The sequence below is a fragment of the Gastrolobium bilobum genome, unplaced genomic scaffold (genome assembly GCF_033153095.1).
Source record: "Gastrolobium bilobum isolate Gb01-03AN ecotype WA unplaced genomic scaffold, APGP_CSIRO_Gbil_v1 utg36772, whole genome shotgun sequence".
NCBI classification, from domain to species: Eukaryota; Viridiplantae; Streptophyta; class Magnoliopsida; order Fabales; family Fabaceae; genus Gastrolobium; species Gastrolobium bilobum.
In genome coordinates this window covers 12,826-35,933 of record NW_026897729.1, presented here as the reverse complement: position 1 = coordinate 35,933, position 23,108 = coordinate 12,826, and the positions used below count along the sequence as shown (strand labels likewise).

Sequence of the window (23,108 nt, the reverse complement as noted above, 5' to 3'; positions counted from 1 at the left end):
AAGATTTATTGTGTGATTTAGATTTTAGTTTTGGTACAGAATTTGGATTTCAGTTGTGATATGGAATTCCATGAGGATTTGACTGATCAGAGTTTTAGATGATTAATCAAATTAAGGATACAATCTTATGCCTTGCATGTTGAACAAAAATGAAATGATAGCATTACTCATTCAATGTGTAAGAGTAGAGAGATTAGTTTTGATACATATAGAGAAAGTCAAGCATGCACTCTGAACTGTGAGAAATTGAGCCTATATAGAAAATTTTGTTCAGAGAGCACTTCACTGCATGAATAACTCTAGAACTTGCCTTGTTTCTTGCTTGAAATGGTTGATGATGTGTAGGGTAGAAATGATTGAGGCACTTCCTTTTTGAACCAGAAAGTTTAAATGGCCAACCCTTAATGTTTCCATTGCATGAAACCCTTGAGCCTAAGCTTGTTTTATCTATAAAACCAAGAACCTACATTCATTCCAATCTTTCAGATTAAAAGTTTCAGATAAGTGATAATGGACGAAGTGTTCTGTGGGGAGAAAAGTGTTCTTGCAATAAATAAATGCACAAGGTGTGGGAAAATATAGGAAAGAAGGAAGGAAAAGAAAGAAAAGGGTATTAAAGACACAAAGTGTCTGGAAGAGACAGAGGGAAGTATTAAAGACACAAAGTGTCTGAAAGAAAAAGAAGGAAGAAAAAAAGGGTTAAAGACACAAAGTGTCTACAAAGTGTCAGGAAGAAAAATGAGGAAGAAAGGTTCAAAGAAGGTATAAGGAATGAAAAGGAAGAAACTTGGGGGAACTAAGAAAATTTGATAAATACTGTGATTTTCCTTTTATCTGAATCTGATTCATTTAATCTGAAACCCTCCTTTAACATAGACTTCTACCTCTAGTCAAGCCACATACCAAGCCACATTGCCAATCACACGAAGACCTTTTTGATCTGCTTTATAGATCATTGTTACTGTGGAAAGTGAGAAGATAGACAAGCCTATGGTAGTTTGAGTACAGTGAAGATTGAATGATAAGTGCATCCTTAAACACTAGAGTGCAAGAGAGTTAAATTCTCACAATTTTTGAGAAGTTCCTAGTGAGGGAGTGTTTTGTTTGGAAATCACTGTATATCATCTCTACTGATCTGTTGAAAAGGCACAAATGATGTTGGGCAAATCATAGGAAATAAGAGATTACATGGTTATAAGCTTGTATCATGAAATGTTGATCTTTTGTTAATTGAAGTCCATCCTCATGAGTTTCATCTGTAAAGAATCTCAAGTTCTTCTCTGTTTTTAATTCATTACTGAGGACATCAATGTTCAAATCTGGGAATTGTGATAAACCCTTAGTTCATCAGGTTTTTAAGCATGAATTAATATTAATTTGTGTGAGTAAATGGATGGAAAAGAGGTTAATGTCCTGGAAAATCCTCAATACAAGTTCTGAAAGTTTTGTTGAAAATTTACATTGTTCTTGTAGGGAAATAAAGCTCAAAGAAGCAAATGAGAGAAGGAAGAAGATTCTGAAGAATGGAAGAATTCTAAGTGTTGAGCGCTAAAACGTCCACAACGAATGTTTTAGCGCGCTGCTGCAAAATGAAGCCAAAAATTGCTGGTGCCGAGCGCTAAAACGTCCAATGCAAAGGTTTTAGCACTCTGATGTGCGAAAAGGTTATGGTCTTGAACACTAAAACGTCTAAATCGAATGTTTTAGCGCTGAAGACAGTTAAAAGCAGTTGGGCATCCGTCAACGTTGAATGCTAAAACGTCCAACAAGGAACGTTTTAGCGCCCAAGTCAGTTTTTGGTTGTTATTCAGTTGTAATTTGAAAACTATAAAAGGCAAGGGGCCTTCACATTTGAAAAAAAATGCTATCATAGAGATCCTCTGATCTGACTTTTCATTTTCTCTGAACTTCCAAATTCCTTAGGACTTAGTATTGTATTAGTTAGTATACTTTATGTAATTATGATTAAAGATTGAAGATTCAACATCATGACAATGGAGTTTGATCTTTTCTCTTCTCTTGTTATTTCTTTTATTATGTCTGAGTAGAGTCCTTTGTAGTCTGATTTCAATGGAACTCAAGGATGAATTTATGTATGGTTAATTGAATATTATGATTGTCTTTTATGTGATGATATGAAATTATCTTTATCAATCCTTTCTATCAAAGGAGTAGTGTAGAACAGGAATGTTTACATTATTTCTACAACTGGAAATTTCATCATCAATGTTCTAGTATTCAAGGGATTGAGACTAGGACTTTGATGTGATCTTTAAAATCTTAGTGTTTAATGTATGTATTAAGAATAGAATCACCAAGGGATTGGGGTTCTTGATTAATGTATCAACCAAGGTAGTAAGGGATTACATCATGGTGATAAGAAAAAGGTTGATTGACATCACATGGGAGATAATTCATAATAGGATTGATTCTTACATAAGTTCATGTTTGAGGGAAATTGATTTCTGACTACTTGTTTTAAAATTGTAATTCACATTTTAGTTATTTTGTCAAGCTCTAATACAACTCAAATTTCTGGTGATAATTATCAATGCAATCAATGAATTTTTGTTTGATTCAACTTAAGTATAAATGGTTAGTTGGTGTTTGAACACAAATCTTCGTGGGAACGATCTTTATTCGTCATTTTATTACTTGTACGACTAGTACACTTGCTAAAGTTGCAACAATGCCCCAGACGACAGTGCCACAAAGTGTACAGGGAATCACTTATAGGGTCAGAAGATGTATTACTACCACCAATTACATTAATTACAAATTTAGAGTATTGAACACTGAAATCAACAGGTCTACTAGACAGGTTGACAGACTTGCTTGTAGATGAGGGACTGGAATAAAGGGTGGAGCAAGGTTTACTTGCAACTGAAATAGAGTCCTTAGCCAACTTAAGATCTGGAAAATGGTACAAACCATCTACACCAACAGTACCTTGAAGTAGAATTTTATGTGAATCCTGACATTTCACAAGACAAACATCATAATGAAATTCAAAGAAAACTGAGTTGTCTTTGACAAATTTACTAACACTTATGAGATTTTTAGTGATTGAGGGAACTAAAAGCAAGTGTTTAAGATGAAGACAGGTGTCAGTATTAAATAGAAATAAAAAGGAAGAAGAACTGATTGCTGTTATAGGCAAACCTTGGCCATTTCCAATCAAAATATGGTCAGTACCATTAAGCTGGTGTCCTTGTGTAATATTCTAAGAAACGCTAGTCACATGGTTTGAAGCACCAGAGTCAAGTAGCCACTCAAGAAGTGGTGCTGAGTTAGAAGAGGATGGTGCTGCCAAGTAAGCTTGTGCTTGTGCCTGTGCTTGTAGTCTATTGTATTAAAAGATCTGACATTCTGAGGTTGTTGCTGAACAAAAAATTATGGATAAGAGGTGTTTTGTGGTGGAGGCAGGTTTGGAATGAAGTTCTCTTTAAACTTGTGCCAGCAATCACATACGTCATGTCCAAATCTGTAGCACAGTTGGCAGTGGATGTTTGTTCTATTTCCGCGTCCTCTTCCTCGAGTGAATCTCCCTCCAGATCTTCCTCTTCCTCTGTTTTCACCATTGAAGGTGTGAAAACGTATAGCAACTTGATGCTCTGTTCGACTCTGTTTTTGGTTTCAGAAACAGATTCATCTTCGTTTGCTTCAGTATTTTGAGGGATCTGGTTGCGTTGTGTGAGATTCACATATGCTCCTTCAGCTAACAATTGTTCATTCTGCTTGAGTAGGAGTTGTTCATGAGCCATGAGTTCTACTCTAAGATCTGCTAGTGAGTATGCTATGTCTCGGCCATGTAGCATCATTACAAAAGAGTTATATTCAGAGGACAAACCTTCAAGTATAGTTTCAATATGTTCCTCAACAGATACTGGACTTCCAATCGATTTAAGAGTGTCACAAATTGTTTTGATACGAGCAAGGTACTCTTTGGCTGATTTCGTCCCTTTCTTCATTGTCTTGAGCTCAGATCTAAGTTGTCTGGCTCATGATTTCATAACGCCATGAAATAATTTGTGTATGTTCTCCCAAGCTTCGAATGAATGCTTGACTGGAAGGATGTCATTCACTACTTGTTCAGAAATCGTTGATAACAACCAGGTCAGAAGCATTTGATCTTGAGTTAACCACTCTGTCATTCACTGTCCTCGTCTAACTTGAACTTCAAAGGAATCTTAGGGTTCACCAAGAAGCGATGTAACTGGTGTGATGTGATGATAGGTTCAATGACTGGTTCCAGAAGAGATAGTTGTCTTCTGTAAGCTTCGCTGAGATCGTAAAATTGAAAAGTGTAGACGGATCTTTGGCTTCCATTGTAGATCTGGAAGTTGATTTCTCTGGTTGAGTTGCGCTGGTGTTAAAGTTGGTAGCGGAAGTCATGATTGAACTTTGTTGAATGGATCAGGCCCTTGGTGAGGGCTCTGATATTATATCAGAGTTCCATCATAGAAGTGATGAGAGAGAAGATAGAGAGAGGTGAAAGGTAGAGAGAGATCAAAGAAGTGAACATTTGTAATTAATATTGAGAAATGAATGATTGATTGATTTGTACAATATGCTCAGCTCTATATATATAGGGCTAAGACTAATACATTGATGACTCAACAAGTCTAACAAATTATATAACAAACTAACAAACTTATAGAGAAATAATCTGGTGTGACATTTACAGTATACCTACTACAACTAATCAGTATCACTAATAGGAATAAGTTGATAATATTATCATTAATTGTCTTCTTTTGGTTATGAAATTATATGATAGAGTTTAATGTTTCTATTTTTTCTGCAAAATTTTTTTCGATCACATTAACATAAAAGTGAATAGGTCCCATCAATATTTTTTCTCTCCTCTCTTTATTATGGGATCCACTCACTTTTATATGAGTGTGGCAGAAAAATTATTCGCAACAAAAGCATAAACATTTCCCTATATGATAAAATATTGTTGAATAACATCACATTGTGGTGATAAAGTAATGAGTTGTAAAAAAATTATGAAGAAAAAATAGTTCAAATTGAAAAAATGTCATTAGAAAACACCAAATGGTGATGAAAATGTGATTAGTTATAAAAATAATAATGACACAATATCTTTGAAAAATACCAAATGGTGGTGACAATGTAATTAGTTGTGAAAGTAATAATGAAGTAATATTATTGAAAAATACCAAAAGGAATAGTTGTAAAATGAATAATAGGGAAAATCCAAGGTAATGGTAGTATTAATGTGGCCTTCTCTAAAGGAAGAAAGTATATAAATAGGTGTGGATTTAGTAGAAGTTGGAAGAGAAAAAAGAATGGAGAGAGATAAGCAAAATGAAAATGAAGAGAAATAGAAAGATAAAAAAAGAATGACAACTAGTATCGGAAGGAAATGCTTAGCAATTAAGTATCTATTCAATATCTTTATACCAATTAATAGTCTTAATTTCTACTTTGGCTCAATACTTAGGTGAGTAAATAGTGGAAACTATATTAAATCCAAATGTTACTTAAATTTTATTTATGAGTATTTATATTTTCATTTTGTTATACAATGTCTTTATGAATGAAAAGGTACAAAGTTAAAATGTTATCTCAAATACTAACTTGAGTATCAAAATGTCTTGTAGGTACTCATTGCCACCTGCTGGTATTTGTTGTCGTTGAACAATCACACTTAAAATCGCAAACAGAAAAGAGAGAATGGAAGAAAGAATGGAGACATAGGTTTACCTCGATTCACCCATGTGGGTTATGTCCTACACTGTTTAACTATATTGTCTTCGTTGCACTCGTTACAAAGTACTTTGTTTACTAGGGTAGTATAAATAGGCTTAGAAACCTTAAGCTACAATAGCTATTCATGAGCATTGGCGGAGCCACTCGTTAGTTAGCTGGTGCCTTGGCACCAGCTAATTTTTAAAAATGGTCTAGATTTTCTTTAAAAAATATGGTACTACCTTAGCATTGGTTGAATTTTTTTAAATAATACAACTTTGGCACTGGCTAAATTTTACTTGATTGGATCTTTTGACACTGGCTGAGTTTTTCTTCTGGCTCCCCCATTGTTCATGAGTCAAAGTCCAAACTACTAAAAAGAGAAATAAAATAAAATAAACCTGAGGCAATCCTGCGTTGGCTGTCTGTGCATTTTGCCAACAAAAGTTGTTATATGAATGCAGAGTATGAGTCATACCCAACAATATTATCATCCCGAATAATAAAGCACGGGATCCCGTCACATCAATCCAACAAATCACCAATTTAGATCAGACTCAACCGTGTGTAACTAGATCTAATTGATTAAGTTCAAATCACTTTCTATCACTTATTCATTGGTTTGGTTTTGCATGTACTTATATGTCCGGATTTGTATAATTTAATTCTGTCATTGGGTGTGGTTTATGTTCTTATCCATAACACATATTGCAGTACTTTATTCGTGTTTTGTTTGGCATAATCATTTTCGAGTACACAACTAAGCCGTCGTTAGTTGTCATGACATTTAATTACTAATTGCTAAGCCAACGGTAACTCATTTTAACCATTGATAATTAATTTTCTTCTCTCAACATGTTCAAAAGTTTATCATTAATTTAACTAGGGACAGGTTATATTTACAAACTTTTTTGTTTAGAAACTCTTACAAACCACACTAAGTAGGACCGGTCCTACATTAATCACACAGTGTACGACGGGTCCTACTTAGTGTAATTGCAAAAAAAGTTTGTAAACGAATCATGTCCCATTTAACTAACTAACGGATGTTACTCCACCGGTTAAGCTGCCAGCTCAGCAACGACCAACACGGTTGATATTACTCATATTACCGTGTGTGTCATGGCTGAGGGTAGGGGTGTAAATGGGCCAGGCTGGCCCAGCCCAGCCTACGGCCCGGCCTACATTGAGCCCAGCCCAGGCCCAGCCTTTCAGAAAAGTAGAGTAGGCTTAGGCTTATAAAATAGCTTTTTTAATAAATAGGCCATAGGCCAATTTTGTCAAGCCCGACCTACAGCCTTGTAGGCTGGCCTATTTAATTTATTAAAATAAAATAATAAAATAATATTTATTTTATGTGGCAAAGACACAAAGTGCCAAATACCAATATCTCTTACTTTTTGTGCTATTTTATTTTATGAAAGGAAAACTTGTCTAATGTCTCCAAATTTTACATGCTGTTGCAACTTAATACCATGGAACAATGAGTACCTTGCTGGATTATGATGTTACTGATGAAGATCTTTCAATAATACTCTTCTTTCCCTTGTCTTGATGGTGGTTTAAAGATTTTTAGATGAATGACATTCTCTTGTAGACTTTATTTCAGCATCTAGTAATTGTATTTTTCTTATTTTTCCCATTTCTTTGACTCTATTCCTCTATGATATACATTCTAGAGCTGAGGTATTATGTTGACTCTTTCTTGTTTGTCATTTTTTTCTTATGAGAAGTACTAGTGCATGCATGAAGGGAACTTTCTTTGCTCTATACAATTATTTTTTTTGCTTAGTATATATAGTGGGAGGCCTACAAGGCCTGTAGGCCATGTCAGGCTTTCTTATTTTTGAAAATGGGCCGGGCTTGGCCTACAAATAAAGCCTTTAATAGGCCAGTAGGCCAGATAGGCTAATTTTTTTTTGACGTAGGCTTGGGCTAGGATGGCCAAAGCCCAGCCCAGCCCAGCCCATTTACACCCCTAGCTGAGGGTAATCTTTAATGTTCTTAAAGTGAAAATATATTATATGTAATATCAAATTTTAATTTTTTAATTTTGCTTTTCTCTTATATCAAATTGAACTTGACATAACTAGATGACATCAATTTGGTCTTTGAACGATGAAATTAATGATAATAATTACAGAAAAATATTTCTGCAGTTAATGCAGATAAGTTATCTGCATTTATTTCTAAAACGACGTCGTTTTGGAATTGAAATATTAGAAAATTATAATTATAAAGACTATAATAACTCTGAAATAAATTAAAATTACAAAAACATCATGATTTTCGTCTCAAAATGACGTTGTATTGGATTTACTGTAGATAACTTATCTGTAGTAACAGAAAAAAAAATGATCCCTAATAATTAACATTGAAATATATCAATCTAATGTTGCTAATAAATAAAGGACCAATTTTGTGCTGTCGCTTATATTTACATATATGATAAATGAAGATTATATATTCTTTGCTCTAAGTTTCACTCCATTTAGAGTTTTTGCATTGATTAGGATCTGGCATGTAAAAGGTAATGTATTTTAAATAATATTTGATAGTTCAAAATTCGTTAGTTTGATCGTGTTGAAACCACTCTAATCAAAATTGGGACTGACCAACCGGCTGTAAAATCAACCTAGTATTAAATCAGTGAACCAGGTATAACTCATGATCCAACCGGTACCTATTTTTCAAATGAACCGGTTTTTGAAATTTTGAGTAAAATAATTTAAGTTTAGCACTCTCCATGGATAGAACCCATGATCTATTGATGCTTGCTAGTAACACCTATTATTATATTTATTACATAGTTTTATATAAATATGATTTAACCGATTGAACCAATGACAATGACAATGACTCGTTAATCTAGTATTCCGGTCGAATCATTGACCAATACGAATTTAATAATATTGGTCCAAACAAAGAATAGGCTGAGTATTAAAAAAAAAAAAAAATAGGCTTTGAGAATAATTATGCTAACTTAAAATTTAAAAAGTGTCACTTCATTTTTTATTTTATTTTTAGAAGCGTCACTTCATCTTTTAATTAGTAAAGAAACATGTGAAAGAGTATTACTGACCCATAAAATTTGCTATGTGCAAAGATTTTGTATCTATGTTCACAAAGCTTGTGTGAAAAGTTCACATGAAGCCATGACGAAGTGATAGAAATCCAAATAACAGCAAGTGAAACACAGACAGACATAGCAAACAGAATAAGTAAAATGAAGCAAAAAAAAAAAAAAAAATGTCATTCAAGAATTGTCACGTGAAGATCTTGCATTATTGTAAATTGATCACAAAAGTTTAGACAGAAAAATGAATACATAACCCATGAAAAAGATGTTAAAAAATGCAACACTACTTTTCTTCCCCTCACTGCATGGAGTATTGTTTCCACTATAACACCCCTTTTTTTGCTTGATCCCAGCACCACGATTTTCAAGCACAAATGAAGAGTTTGTTTGGCCATTGCTAAATAAAACACACCAAAAGAAAGGCCCTTTATGGAGTCCAACAAGGCCTACTCCAACTTCAGTATGTGATTTGTTTCTTAGAAGAGACAAAGATTTATTATCCTTAATGAGAACTTGGGAATATGCTAATGATGGCTCAAGATACTTTTTTTGGCAACCCACAATGTGTCCAGTTATGGTTCCAAAAGTGGGTAGCTCTACACCACAATTGGGAGCAAACACTTCAGTGAAGTCATCTTCAGGAGGTTTGCAGTTTACAACATTGTTATCAGTGCAGTTCCCTTTGCATAATTCAACATATTGTAAGGCCATGCACCCTAGACCAGGACTGTCATTCAAGTGAGGCAGCTTTTGATCTGTTCGATTCTTGTTTATAATGTCAACAATATCATTGGCAGGGTTTCCTGTAGGACAGAGAGAACATAATCAGCTGATTTCAGAGATTAGATTTGGTATATCATTTAGAGTGCATGATAGAAAAATGATGTTAAGATCATTATTGAGAGGTTAAACTGTATTCAAGAAATCGCTTCAACAATATACACGGTTCCATAAAATACACGTGAGAAATTAAAACATGCAATAACACAAAGTGAAGCTCACTATACAGAAATATATTAATGCAACGAGGAAAAATCCGAGCTCATTGTTAGACATTGTGTCCTTTAAGTCAATTTTAAACTTTCTATGGTGCCCAGATTCGTGGATAATTGTCTCTCGGGATAGAACAAATTATCTCTATTGTTATTGCAGCACTTCCACATAGAATAATCCCATTGAACTCAACCAATACTTGATCAATCGCACTAGAGTAGAAGAATGCAAAAGCAAAGAATGTACAAAAAACCAATAGAGAAAAAACTCGAGTGTGAAAAATCTGATTCTCCATTTATTTGTAAAAAACGAAAGGTCACGATTTAAACAACACCAGTTCAGTAGCGAAACGACACATTCATTTGATGGCATAATAACACATTTTCAAAATCAAACTTCTTATTCATAAAAATAATTAATTTAAAATTAATTCTAACAATGCATACACAACAATCCATCTAAATCTGCATGGTTCTGTGTATAGTACATGTGCAAGCACATACATATGCATGAAGATTATGTTTATACTGTTTCCTTTCAATTGCCTTGATCTCCATATTGATTACTCATGTCTGATGAAAGTAGTATGATTCATATTTGCACTAAATTAGGAATATACTTCAGAACCTGATTCTGTTAGTACTATTACATAAAATGAACCATTGAGAAAATGCTACATAGCTCCTTAATGTCCTTATTGAAGTAAACCTTCCTAGTGAAATTGTCTTCTCACTACTTACCTACTTGTATTCCTGGAGAAGAAATATAAGCACAATAGTTCTATTAAAAATCCGTATACGGATGTATGTTCTTCCCTACAAGTGAATCCCTCCACTGCAAAATATTTCTAATCAGCCTAATATGCAAAAAGTAATATAGAGCCTATTCGGTTTTCTAAAGGATTTGCAGATCTAAATGGGATGCTACTGTTAGCATAACCATGAATACTTTGGTATCTAAAAAATGATTGTTGAAAATAATCAATATTGTTGCTTAATAATCATCATAAGTTTACAAGTTGCAGACAGAAGATAGTTATTCACATTATAACTCAAATACTTCAATTTCCTACATCATCTTCTTGCTCATCTTTGGTACTAGAGACAAATTCCTTAGATGATGTAAAAATACAATTATTACTGTATGCATTTTCAAACCCTTACAAGGTATTTACCAAGTTCCATTTCCATATCTATCACATTTCTTAAAGTGTTTTTAAATCCTCAACTTACTTCTAGCAAGGAGTGTGGTTAACCCTCTAGTTTAAATAACAAAGCTACCAAGCCCAAACCTGAATATTTCAGCAAATGATACATACTTGGGAGTCATCTTGTAGGTCTGATCTTTTGAGAAAACTAGTTCTTCTAAGAAACATATTCACAGAACTCCAGCATAGTAGAACAACAAATATCAAAACTAGTTGTAATAGAAACATCACATTTTGTAATTTCTTCCTGTCTCAACATGCCATTTTGAGGCCATTATCTTCAGCCTCATTAGAGTTTAGAAGTCTAAATTCAATATTAATATTTATAGAGTCCTATACATCAATAAAAGTCTTGCAGTATCATAAAGCATGCCTTTGATCTTTACTGTTCTTCTAAAGACATAAAAAATGATAAAGGATCCCCTCTTATGAGATTGATTATCCCCAAAACCTGTTCTATAATCACATTTTCTACTAAAATTATTGCACAAAATAAGTCATGCTAGGAACCAAATCATCTGTCTAAATTTCAAGTCATAAAGATACTCAATCAGAGCAATTCAGGTTTCTCCAACCAATTACTATTATATGCTCTATTTATTAAGTAAATAAAATCCAAATACAGACCAACTCCCAAATATTTTGGTCATAATGCAGCTTATCAAGGAAATGAATGTTGAACTTAACCAACATACTTGGACATTCTACAAGTTCAAAAATCTTGTAGTGCATGATGCAGGATTGTTCCTTGTGATCAGCGATGCCAAAGAGTAAATTATCATATTTGAATCTTTGATTGGAAAAGAATTTGGATTTAGTCTCTTTAAATTCAATAATTAATTCAAAGGCATTGGATTTCAGAGTTCAGAAATTTATCAATCTAGCTTTCAAAATGTAGACAGGATTTGGCATGCTGTTGGAAGTTAAAGAACAATTCTTGTCGGAGCATGATTTATGTTATCTTCCTAAAATTAATTGAAAGAACTAACGGCTAGAAGTGTTTCATATGCCATCCCTAGTTACAAATATCTTTAGAAGAAAAGTGTACATGAAATTGTTTCCCCTGGCTCCCTTCTGTATGTCAGAATGTACATAATATAGTCTTTGAGAAAGCAACTTAAAAAAACTGAATAGCTTATGTTTCCTAAACACAATATCTTTAAGACTTGGCATTGGTTTTAGTATTATGCTTTTAAATTATAAACAAATAGAGGAAGGGAGTGAACCTTAGGAGATGCATATGCATAGAATATAAAAAACCACTTTCCATTAAATCCCGACTAGAGAGGGTAGGGGTGAGAGCTGTTTCTTTAAAACGAACCGGTAACCTTTTAGTTACGAAGAAGCAGTTTTACAGCTGCTTGAGGCTTGCCCTCTTTATGGATTGGATAAACTATATTAAAAAAAAAAAAACTGAAACATGGGAGAATAGGCCAATTCATGAGCATAAACATAAAAGCTCTCTTCCTTGTACATACTACCAAAGACTACCACTACAATTCCTTTTTTGTTCACTAATTTCAAAATGGTAGTACGAATCCTTTGGAGGCTTTCAGACTGTAATAGACACACACACACACACACATAGGCAAGCATTTACAAACAAGCACTTAAGCAGTGACAGTTCTCTATTTGAAAAATAGCAAGTTCGGACAAAACTACTGACAGGAAGCATTTACTGAAGTTTCTCAGAAAAGGAATGTGACACTCGGGACCTAACTGGACTCAGGATATCACTTACACACATATCCCTAAATTCTCTTGAGACAGTGGCTTCATGAATCAGAGATCCAGAAAAAAGATGCAAACTTTCAAAGCCTAAAGGGCAAAACTCATTTGGAACTAAAACTTAGGAGTTATTGGAGTACCCATTACACACTAGCACTCAAAAGTAAAAGTAATTTAACACCAGATAATATCATAACAACCTTACAAAACCTCCAAAAACAGAGAACAGAAGCATTTGTTACTTACTCACATTTTTCTTATAACCCCATAACATGAAAATGCTCATAAACACTTCAAAATGTCAAAAAAAAAAAAAAAATGATGAAAGAGAAAAATAAGGTAACATTACCATGGATGTGGTGGCAGAAAACAAGAGGTGGCAACAAGAGACATCCAAAAAAGTGAAACATAAGACAACTGAGGTTGTTCTTCATCATCATATGCTTAAGGCAAACAAAAAAACAAAAGTTTTCAACAAAGTGGTTGGAAAAATGGGGCAACCCCAGTTAAGGAGTGAAGGGTTATGATGGTTTTGAAGAAAGAGAAAAGCTTGGTGGATCGGCGGAAATGGAGAAGATAGGGAAGAAAATGGGTTGATTGGTGATGGTGTTGTACTACAAAGTGGGGACAAAACACAAAAGTACTCAAAGGTGGTCCCCATGGAGCCGTTATATCCTCTGTCATTCTTCATTTTTCCCATAATCAATGCTACTTAATTTCATTCAGTGGGTCCATCATTCCTAGATTATTGTGATTATGGAGGGAAAGGTTTCACTTAGTTAAGAATAATGTCAAGCTTTATATATAAAGTTAAAAAAATAAAAAATTATTAAATGAAAAAAAAAATCAAATAGTGTCAAATTTTTTTAAAATAAGGAAAATAAATAATAAATACATTTTTCCCTTTACTTACCTCCTTTAAAACATAAGCTATAGACTAATGGCATTGATTCTTGAGAATCATAATTCCTGAGAGGGTAAAGGTCTAAAATCTAAAACTGAATTGGTAGGATCAGTTAGACCTTCAAACACGGGTTGATCGAATTAGTAAGATCCGATATGACTTGAGAAAATAATTGATATAAAAAAAAATGAAACTCTATGTTGGAAAAAAATTGGTCCTTCAATTGAGAAATATTGGTTGTTCAACAAATAATTATGCAAACTCTCATTTCTTATTTTTTTATTGAATTAACCAATCCATCTTCTTTTATATCGAACATTTATTTATTTTATTTTATTGAGTGAAATTTTTTTTCAAAAAAATAGTTTAGTTTCATTGATATGATAATCAATCCTAGTATTTTTGGTCTTGAAGTTTATGCATTAGCGGTCATCTTTCCCTAAACTTTAATTATTTTATTATTATATGTATAAAATAATATTTATCTAATAATAATATATTATAGCTCATCCCTCAAAAATACTTATAATAGTTAGTCTATCTTATTATTCTTAATAACACTTGTAACTTTGCTATTTTTATTTTCACCCAATCACAAAAAAACTGAGTCCCCTACATCGTGAAGGTTAGTCTATGTACAAAACTATGAGCAACTCATTAACAATAAAAGTGGAGGTTTTTTTTTTTTGGTAAAAGTGGAGGGCCTAGCCCAATAAAATTATATTGAAAGTTGATGCATGTTAAAAGGGACATGCTCCGTCAGCAAAAAACTACAAAAGTCTTTCCAAAAAGGACAAATGCTTGCAGGAGGAGAGGAACACAATTTCAACTCTCCACCCCTACAATTGAAACCTAACATAACTAGACTATCAGCACAAGTATTAATCTCTCTATGAACAAACTCAAAGTAAACATGATTAAAAGAATGCACAATACTCCTAATTCTTCTGATTAAGGGAGAGCAGCCATCCGAATCAGTTGAAGAATTAATGCAGAAGAGAGCTTCCTTGCTATCACATCCAATCCAAACTTTCTGAATATTCAAGTCCAAAGCTAATTGAAGCCCCTGCCAAACTCCCCATAGTTCAGCCTCCAGAATTGAGCTAACACCAATATTGAAAGAAAAACCACTTAACCAATCTCCACTTGAATTACAGATGAAACCTCCATATGACCCTGCTTTGGTGTTCAAGTTAACAGCACCATCAACTAAGATTTTAACAGCCTCCTGCTGGTCCTTGTTATTACATCCAACAAAAGAGATGGAAGATACTTGCATCTGGGAGAAAGGATCACCATTGCAGTTCTTTTTCATATCCCCTAAATAATTCAGAATCCTACTGATGGGATCACTAAGCCATGTAAACATATCATCATGGACCACTAGGTTTCTCCATTGCCATAAAAACCAACAAGTTACAAAAAAGATTTCCTTCCAAGAATGCCACAGATTGGATGAGAAAGTCTTACAGATATTGAGTTTAAACCAGTCTAGTCCTTCTACTGACATGAAAGTTTGTGGAATCTTACCTCCAAACCATCTCTCCCACACAGTCTAGCTCTTTTGCAATCTCTGAGTGCATGCAGAATTGTCTCTTGATCAGCTATACAGGTTGGACATAGAATCTCTCCTCCACTCCAATGACAAGTGATGCTTCTAACAGGTAGCTTATTCAGACAAACTAACCATAAGAATACAGCTATTCTATATGGTCCTTTCCATTTCCAAATGATCGACCAGATTTTGTCTTTCCCCACATTAGAATCAGTTAGCTGACAGTAAGCATTTCTGACCATAGATCTACTAGAGCTATTTCTTACCCAACAGAGCCTATCATTCGGTCCATTTGGCATAGGTGGCAGCATACTTTGCAACTTCCCAAGAGTAGCTTCATCAAGGTATGTCTTCAAATAGTCCCACTTCCAAACACCTATTTCTAGCTCAACAATGTCACATACTTTCAGTTCTAGATCAGAATCAGGAGGCTTAACAATAGCAAGCTCATATAAACTATTTTTCCATCCACTCCAGCAGTCTGACCAAAAAAGAACTGAATTTCCATTGCCAACCTCCCAAATCAAATGGTGATCCAATTTAGTTCTAGCTGGGCAAATGCTCTTCCATAAAGAAGAATCACTTTTTCTAGCAATAAAACCTCTTTTGGGATCAAATTTTCTACCATATTTGCCAAGAAGAACTTTGGCCCAGAGGCTGTCTTGGTCATTAATAAGCATCCAAGATATCTTTTGCATGAAAGCTTCATTTTGGATTCTGAGTTTGATAATACCAAGGCCACCACATTCCTTAGGCTTACATAATTGATCCCAAGCAACATAGTGAGCCTTTCTTTTTTTCATCTGTATCTCCCCAAATGAACTTGCGTTGTAATTTCTCAATATCTTGACAGATATGTATTGGAAAAGTATTATTTTGCATATGATACATTGGAATAGCTGAAATAACACTCTTTGCCAAGGTGATTCTCCCAGCCATAGACAAGGACTTAGATTTCCATCCTTGGAGCCTATTCTGCACTCTAGATATGACATTAGCATAATGATTTCTTCCAATCCTCTCATGCCTCATTAGAGCTCCCAATTAACAGCCAATATTCTTGACCACCTTGAAACCACTAACATCTGAAATAATGTTCACAATCTCCTGAGGAGTATTTCTAGAGAAATAGATGCAGGATTTCTCCATACTCACACATTGACCTGACATTCTAGAGAACTTATCCAAACAGTCAGAAAGACAATCCAGTTGGCTTAATGAAGCTTCAGCAAAAAGTATGATGTCATCTGCAAACATTAAATGGAAGATCTGAGGCCTTGATCCGCCAGTTTTAATTGGATGCCAATTCTTCCTTCCCACTTCATCCATAATTAGGTGAGTAAGTTTTTCCATACAAAGGACAAATAAGTAAGGGGATAGGGGATCCCCTTGCCTTATTCCCCTTTGAGGATGGAATCCTGGAGTTCTAGCACCATTCTATAATACTTCAATAAAAGGACTAGTAACACAGCCCGTGATAACATCAATCAAATCACCAGGTAGCTTCACCTCCTCAAGAACAGATTTAACAAAACTCCAATTGAGTCTGTCATAGGCCTTCTCTAGGTCAATCTTGATAGAAAAGAAACTCTTCTTCCCTTTCATCCTATGCATAGAGTGAATAAGTTCTTGGACAATAATAATATTATCCTGAATGTTCCTCTTAAGAATAAAGCTGACCTAGTTGGGAGCAATAAGATTACCTATAAAAGGTTTGATCTTATTAACCAGGATTTTGCTTAGCTTTTTGTATACAGTATTGCAGAGAGCAATAGGTCTAAATTGCTTCATAAAGCAAGGTCTATCAACTTTAGGAATCAAGGTAAGGAGAGTATGATTGATCTCCTTAATCTGATCCGGATTATTGAGATACCACTTCATGCTATTAAACACTTGATCTTTAACCAGATCCCAATTCCTGTGATAAAATAATGCAAAAAATCCATCCGGTCCTGGAGTTTTCAAGGGTGGCATTTGGAAGAAAGCCTTCCTGACTTCCTCATGGGAAATATCCAAAGACAAAAGTTTCATATCCTCCTCACTGATGTTTGGCCAGGAATATACAGATTGACTCCATTCTTATTCAAGCAAATCTTCTTTGAAAAGATTAAAGTAAAAATTTCTAACTAGCTCAATTAGTTCTTCCTCTCTAGAAACCCAGCCACCCCCATTATTCTGCAACTTTAAGATTTTATTTCTCTTTCTTCGAATCAAAGTACTAGTGTGGTAGAACCTGGTATTTCTGTCACCCCCTTTAATCCAATCACCCCTTGATTTCTAGTACCAGATCTGTTCCTCTTGGTCTAGAATATCATATAATTCTTTGATTAACTTGGCTTCCAATTCCTCCAAGTGATAACTATTATACAAGCACATCTGTCTTTGGATTCCTTCCAGCTGAGCAATCATTCTATTCTTTTTGAACAATGTGAATCCAAATACATTCTTATTCCAGTCCTTAACCACAGGGATAAATGAAGATAAACTATCCAGCAATTTGGAACTGGAATCCCAATTAGACTTGAAGAAAGAATTGAATCTAGCATCATTCTGCCAGACAGCCATAAATCTAAAGGGTCTCTCCCTCCAACAAGAATCCTTTTTTTCCAATCTAACCAAAACAGGGCAGTGGTTTGAAATTATCCTTAGAAGATTCAAGACATCAGCATCATCAAAACAAGTTCTCCACAAGTCATTTGCAACTGCTCTGTCAAGCCTTTTATACACTCTTTCCAAATGAATGAATTTAGGCCCTTTCCAAGTAAATCTATTACCTCCACCTCCCAAGTCCATTACCCAACAGGCATCCAGAACACCACTGAACATATTACATCTATTAATATCAACTGGACCTCCTCCCTTCTTCTCAGAAACAGAAGCTATTTCATTAAAGTCTCCTGACAACATCCAAGGCTCATTCATAGTCCTCCCAATGTGTTTCAGATCTTCCCACAACATTCTTCTATTTTCCTCTTAAGGACTAGCATAAACTGTTGTCCAAAAGAAGTCTTCCTTACCAGGAAATTCAACCCAAACGTGGATGAATTGGTCCTGTTTCCTGATGAGAGTAATATTCACATCAATAGGGTCCCATACAACCCAGACACCACCAGAATAACCATGAGCATAAGCTATAATATAGTTAGTGAAACCCAAACTCCGAATAATACTCAAATCTTTATTCCCACTAACTCTAGGCTCCAATATGGCAGCAACACCAACCCCATACTTCCTTCGAAACCTGCTAAAGGTACTCTTAAATTGCTTCTTGGCAGCACCTCTGCAATTCCAGGTCATCACATTCATGGAAAAAGTTGGGGTTGCTGCAAGATTACAAAGTTCTTGCAACTTGTATCTTGACTCACATCATGAGCCTCTTGAATATCAAACATCTCCTCCTTCGCAAATTAAGTCACCCATACCTTGCATGAAGCTAACCAGGGCTGTATTAAGAGGCTGATCCATCTCTATACCAGATTGGATTCCATCTCTCTTTGCATTTCCCCCCATAACTCGGTCAGGTGGACCAGGTTCCTTCAAACCATTCCCATTAATCAAATTACCCGCCTGTTGGTTGCTAGCAGAATTATCCAAAAGAATCTCTATAGAAGAAGCTTCAGCCTCCATCATCAAGTCACCCCAAAGTTCTCCCTTGAGTTGTTCCAAGGTTAACCTGAGAAGACTTCTGGACGGATTTCTGAGTAGTTTTGCTGCTATCAGCAGTCAGGTTAGGAGAAGGGTAAAGTTGCATCCCTTTCCCTTTAGCTGACATATTTAGCAGAATTCTTCTTAAGGATAAAAGTCCCTTGTTTCACACCTGATGCCTTCTTAATAAGATTCGGAACCTTTGCTGAAAAATTCATTATCCCCTCAGTATTCTGAGTGCTATTGACCAAGGACACATTTTCCTTATTCACCAAAGGGCTAGCTACATTCTCTTCTGATTTCTTACCAATTACATTTTTCGATATGTTGCTTCCACCACTAACTCCGGATTGTATCCCCAAGCCTTTCCTTGTATTGGAAATATCTTCCCCAAATAGTCTATTGTTCTTATTATCATTTCCTTGTGAAACTTGAGCTCCTTTCTTCCTACGTTGAACCACCATCCAGGCACCAATCCCTTGAGATCTAGTCTTTTCCACTGGATGATGAGCAGTCTCACTAGGATTCTCCATTGGAGTTGACAAAATCTAGACAGGACTCAGAATTATGGTCATACCGACCACATTTCAAACAAATTAAGAACAGACCTTCATATTCCACCCTCTTCTTACAACCATCCAGGATATATTCCTCTCTCAGAGGTTTAGCAAGATCAATCTCAATGCAAACTCTGGCAAACCGAGCCTTATCTCTAGTTGAAGTTGTTCTATCAACTTTTAAAACTTTTCCAATCACAGTTCCTAGGTGATTCAGAAATGGAAATTCACAGTATTCTTGAGGAGTACCTGGAAGTCAAACCCATGTTGTAACCTTATGAATGTTCGTCCTATCCGGATCGAAGCAAGACTCCCATTTCCTCGTTGCTAGGTAATGACCCAGGATCACCCAAGGACCTCCCGTAATAGCTAAATTCAAGTCTTCTAAGCTGTTGAACCTAACAGAGAAGAACTCATTCCCTAGGTCTACAACCGTTATAGTTCCCGCCTTGGCCCAGAGAGCTTCCAGCCTCCTTTTCATGAATCCAACACCGATCTTCTTCCCCAGGAGCTTAACTATCAATGCATTCTTCCAACGCTGACGCATTCTAGCTCTGGCCTCTCCATTGCTTCGAATTTCCACCAATCCGTCATCTCGAACAATAGTTTGAAATCCCCATTCTGAGATCTCCCCCTGATTCGGATCAAATGACTCCAGATTGGGCTCTTCTTCCAGAAGCCGGGGAATAGCTTCCCCAGACACACCATTTTCCATCCCTGTAACCTCAACAAAGGATAGCTGCTTCTCAAGTACCACTTCTCCAGTTTGAAATTCCTTCACCACATCTCTCATACGAGCTTCCATCGGGATCTCCTCACCACTCGTCGTACGTTTCGTGCTCTTCCTATCCATTGACAAAGATTCATTGTAACTCTCCTTCAATTCCCCCATAGAACCAGCAAAAAACTCAGCCAAAAACCCTAGCAGAAAGAAACTTTTCGCGCGCGTTCCTACATGCGCCTAACTAACCCATATTTTCTAGTTAAAAGTGGATGTTTTAGTCCTAGCCATTTGGAATATCCATGATAATGTTTTCAATTTTTTTTTAATTTAAGAATAAAAATGATTAAAAATTATATTTCAAAAAGTTGTGGCCTGTGGGTGCGCGTCCTTCGTGCCAAGTACGAGTGAGGTATGGATTTGTGTAGGAGTATGGTTGCAAAATCATATGATTCTCATCTTTGGAGGGGTCTAACTAAAATTTGGGATGCGTTCTTCAGGAATACTAGGTAGGAAGTCCAAAACAGATGCAACACTCTCTTCTGGACTGATGTCTGGTGTGGCGTAGGTTCGAGTTTCCTTGATCTAGCATTGGTTCCTCTTCCTGTTGGGGATTTGGCCTTAGAAGTGGCATATTGTAGCCTTCATGGTGGCTAGAATTAGAGTTACATTGTCCAAACTTCCACAGAGTACATTGCTGGTATTCTTCCTACTCAAGATAGCGCATGAGAGGACTGCCTAAAATGGAAGGGATGGAACCAAAATGGGTCGAGGGTAAGCAAGCCTATAGTCGTATTATGGGAACTCCAACTCAAACAACTTCTATAGACTGGAAAAGAATATGGAAGTGGAAAGGGACTCATAGGATCAAGCACTTCGTTTGGTTATTAATTAGGTCATGGGCACCTTCCAACAAAGGATGGAATAGGGAGATGGTCTGGAGGAAATCCCTAATGTGTCTCATGTAGTAACATCACTGAGACTAGTCTGCACATTCTTCGTGACTGTCCTATAGCAAAGGCTCTTTGGAGTAAATGGATCAAGAGCAAGTTTTCTTTTCCATGAACCCAAAGGATTTATTTCGGCTAAATCTTGAAAAGCGGCTGGGCAGAGATGATGAGCATGGCTAGCGTGGTCTTTTCTTTGTTATGTGTTGGTTTCTTTAGAGATGGAGAAACAATGTTACCCACAACCCTTATTTTGTTCTGCCAACAAATCCAGAAGAGACTATATTAAGTTTTGTTCATGACATTAGAACAATCACTTATTCTTGGTAGAGGTGGAATGTTACTGTTATGTCCTTGAGACAGAGATGTCCAATCATAGATTGGTATGCTACTATTGGATATAGATACCCTCTCTTAGGTACATTAGATAATAGTGAATCACTATACACTATAATAACTACAACATAGTCAAAGGGTGAGGTGTGTGCACGGTGACAACCAAGAGAGAGGGTTTAGAGAGTGTGTACTTGATTGGCTTATCCCTTTATTTATAAATAAGTTACCTGCCATGAGTGAATTTTTGGGTCTCTTAGGAATATTTGGGGTCCAGTTCATGATCCATAGCTATCACACTAGGATTATTATAATTAAGGAATCTTTCCTTAATTTTCCTCTTAGCCGTTAGCGCTTCTTGAGCCTTCTAGAATATAGACCTTTGTTAGGTCCATAACAGTTGCCCCACATCCCGGTAGTCTGGTTGTCCGGGATGTAATAGTAGTGGTCTTCATGTTTGATGGATTTATCTTCTTTCTTTGATAATTTTCCTCTTGGTAGAGACCCTTCTTGGCCGACTTAATAGGGTCGACAATTGCAGGTATTGTTTCCGACTGTGCTCAAGATCAAACTTGTTGAGCTTCGCTACTACGATCCAATTATATCCTGGTCCGTGTTGGGTGCTAAATGAGTCTAGACCCATCTTTCAGGTTTACGGTGTTGGCTTCTCATGTCGACTGAACTTTTTGACCAAGTTACGATGTTTTTTTTCTAAAATCCAAGTAATCTTGTTGATTCACGTTTCAGATTTTATTCTTTGGGTACTCCCTGGTTCACATCGAGGGACTTTCTTTTTGTGCTTCATGATCCAAATTTTACCCCGGCCTCTACATTTTGTTGCCAACCTTCACAAGTCAGGTATTGAGTATGCTGCTCCAATATTCATCCCTCAACCTTTATGACAGAGGTCTAGCTTGGGTCTAACTAATCTCTTCCTTTGATCGTCTTGCCAAGATTTCAATTTATGTTGTTATGTTCTTATACTTGTCCCTCAGTTCGGCAACCTGGAAGTATCTGGGCTATCAGGCTGTAGTGTTTTTGTGCTCTAGTTATGCTCGTATTTTGTTTGAAGACTCCGTCTAGTCGTGCTGAGGGCTCGTATTACTTATTCGAGTACAAGCTCAATCAACACTTGGTTGGGGTTCTTGGGCCGCCCAATGTTCTTTTTATTTGGCGGGTGACTTTTTATTAGTGTGACGATATCTGAGTTCGTCGGGATTCATTCCCATGTGCCGGGTCACTTGTCGCTTGACTCGACCTTCTTAGACGAGGTTTGGGTCTGAGGTAGTTGGTCTTTATGTAAACCGCCTTGCTCGTGTTTTTACACTGCCTTATTTAGGCTGACCAGGGGACTGGCCTTCCCCTTAATCCGAGTTCTGAAATCAGCCCACGCCCGGGACTTTGGACGAGCAGTCGTGTGTTAGAATGCTAACTTTATATTTTTTAAAAATAAACTGGCTGCTTAGGAACAAAAAAAGAAAAAAAAAAGAAATAAAGGGCTTATTTGAAATTTGCTTTGAAAAATAATGTTTTTTATTTTTAGAAAAAAATATAAAAAGATATATTTGATAAGTCCTGTTTTGTAATTTTTTTTTAAAATTGTAATTTTTTGTTTTATTTTTAGAATCAAATTTAGATAATATATAAAAGTTATTTTTGTTTTGTGTTTTGACTTTTAACTTTCAAAATAAAAATAATAATATAAAAAATATTTATTTCAT

The 23,108-nt window shown here is 35.7% G+C and overlaps 1 protein-coding gene across 1 annotated transcript; it reads right to left on the bottom strand.

The window, feature by feature from the left end:
• Positions 1 to 8,993: 8,993 nt before the first annotated feature.
• LOC133309622 (uncharacterized) lies at positions 8,994 to 13,225 on the bottom strand. The gene is made up of 2 exons (XM_061510417.1): positions 13,075 to 13,225; positions 8,994 to 9,600 (listed from the first exon to the last, which is right to left on the bottom strand). Exons 1-2 carry the CDS (start codon positions 13,163 to 13,165, stop codon positions 9,017 to 9,019), a joined length of 675 nt encoding a protein of 224 aa, XP_061366401.1. The 5' UTR covers positions 13,166 to 13,225; the 3' UTR covers positions 8,994 to 9,016.
• Between the last annotated feature and the right edge of the window lie 9,883 nt (positions 13,226 to 23,108).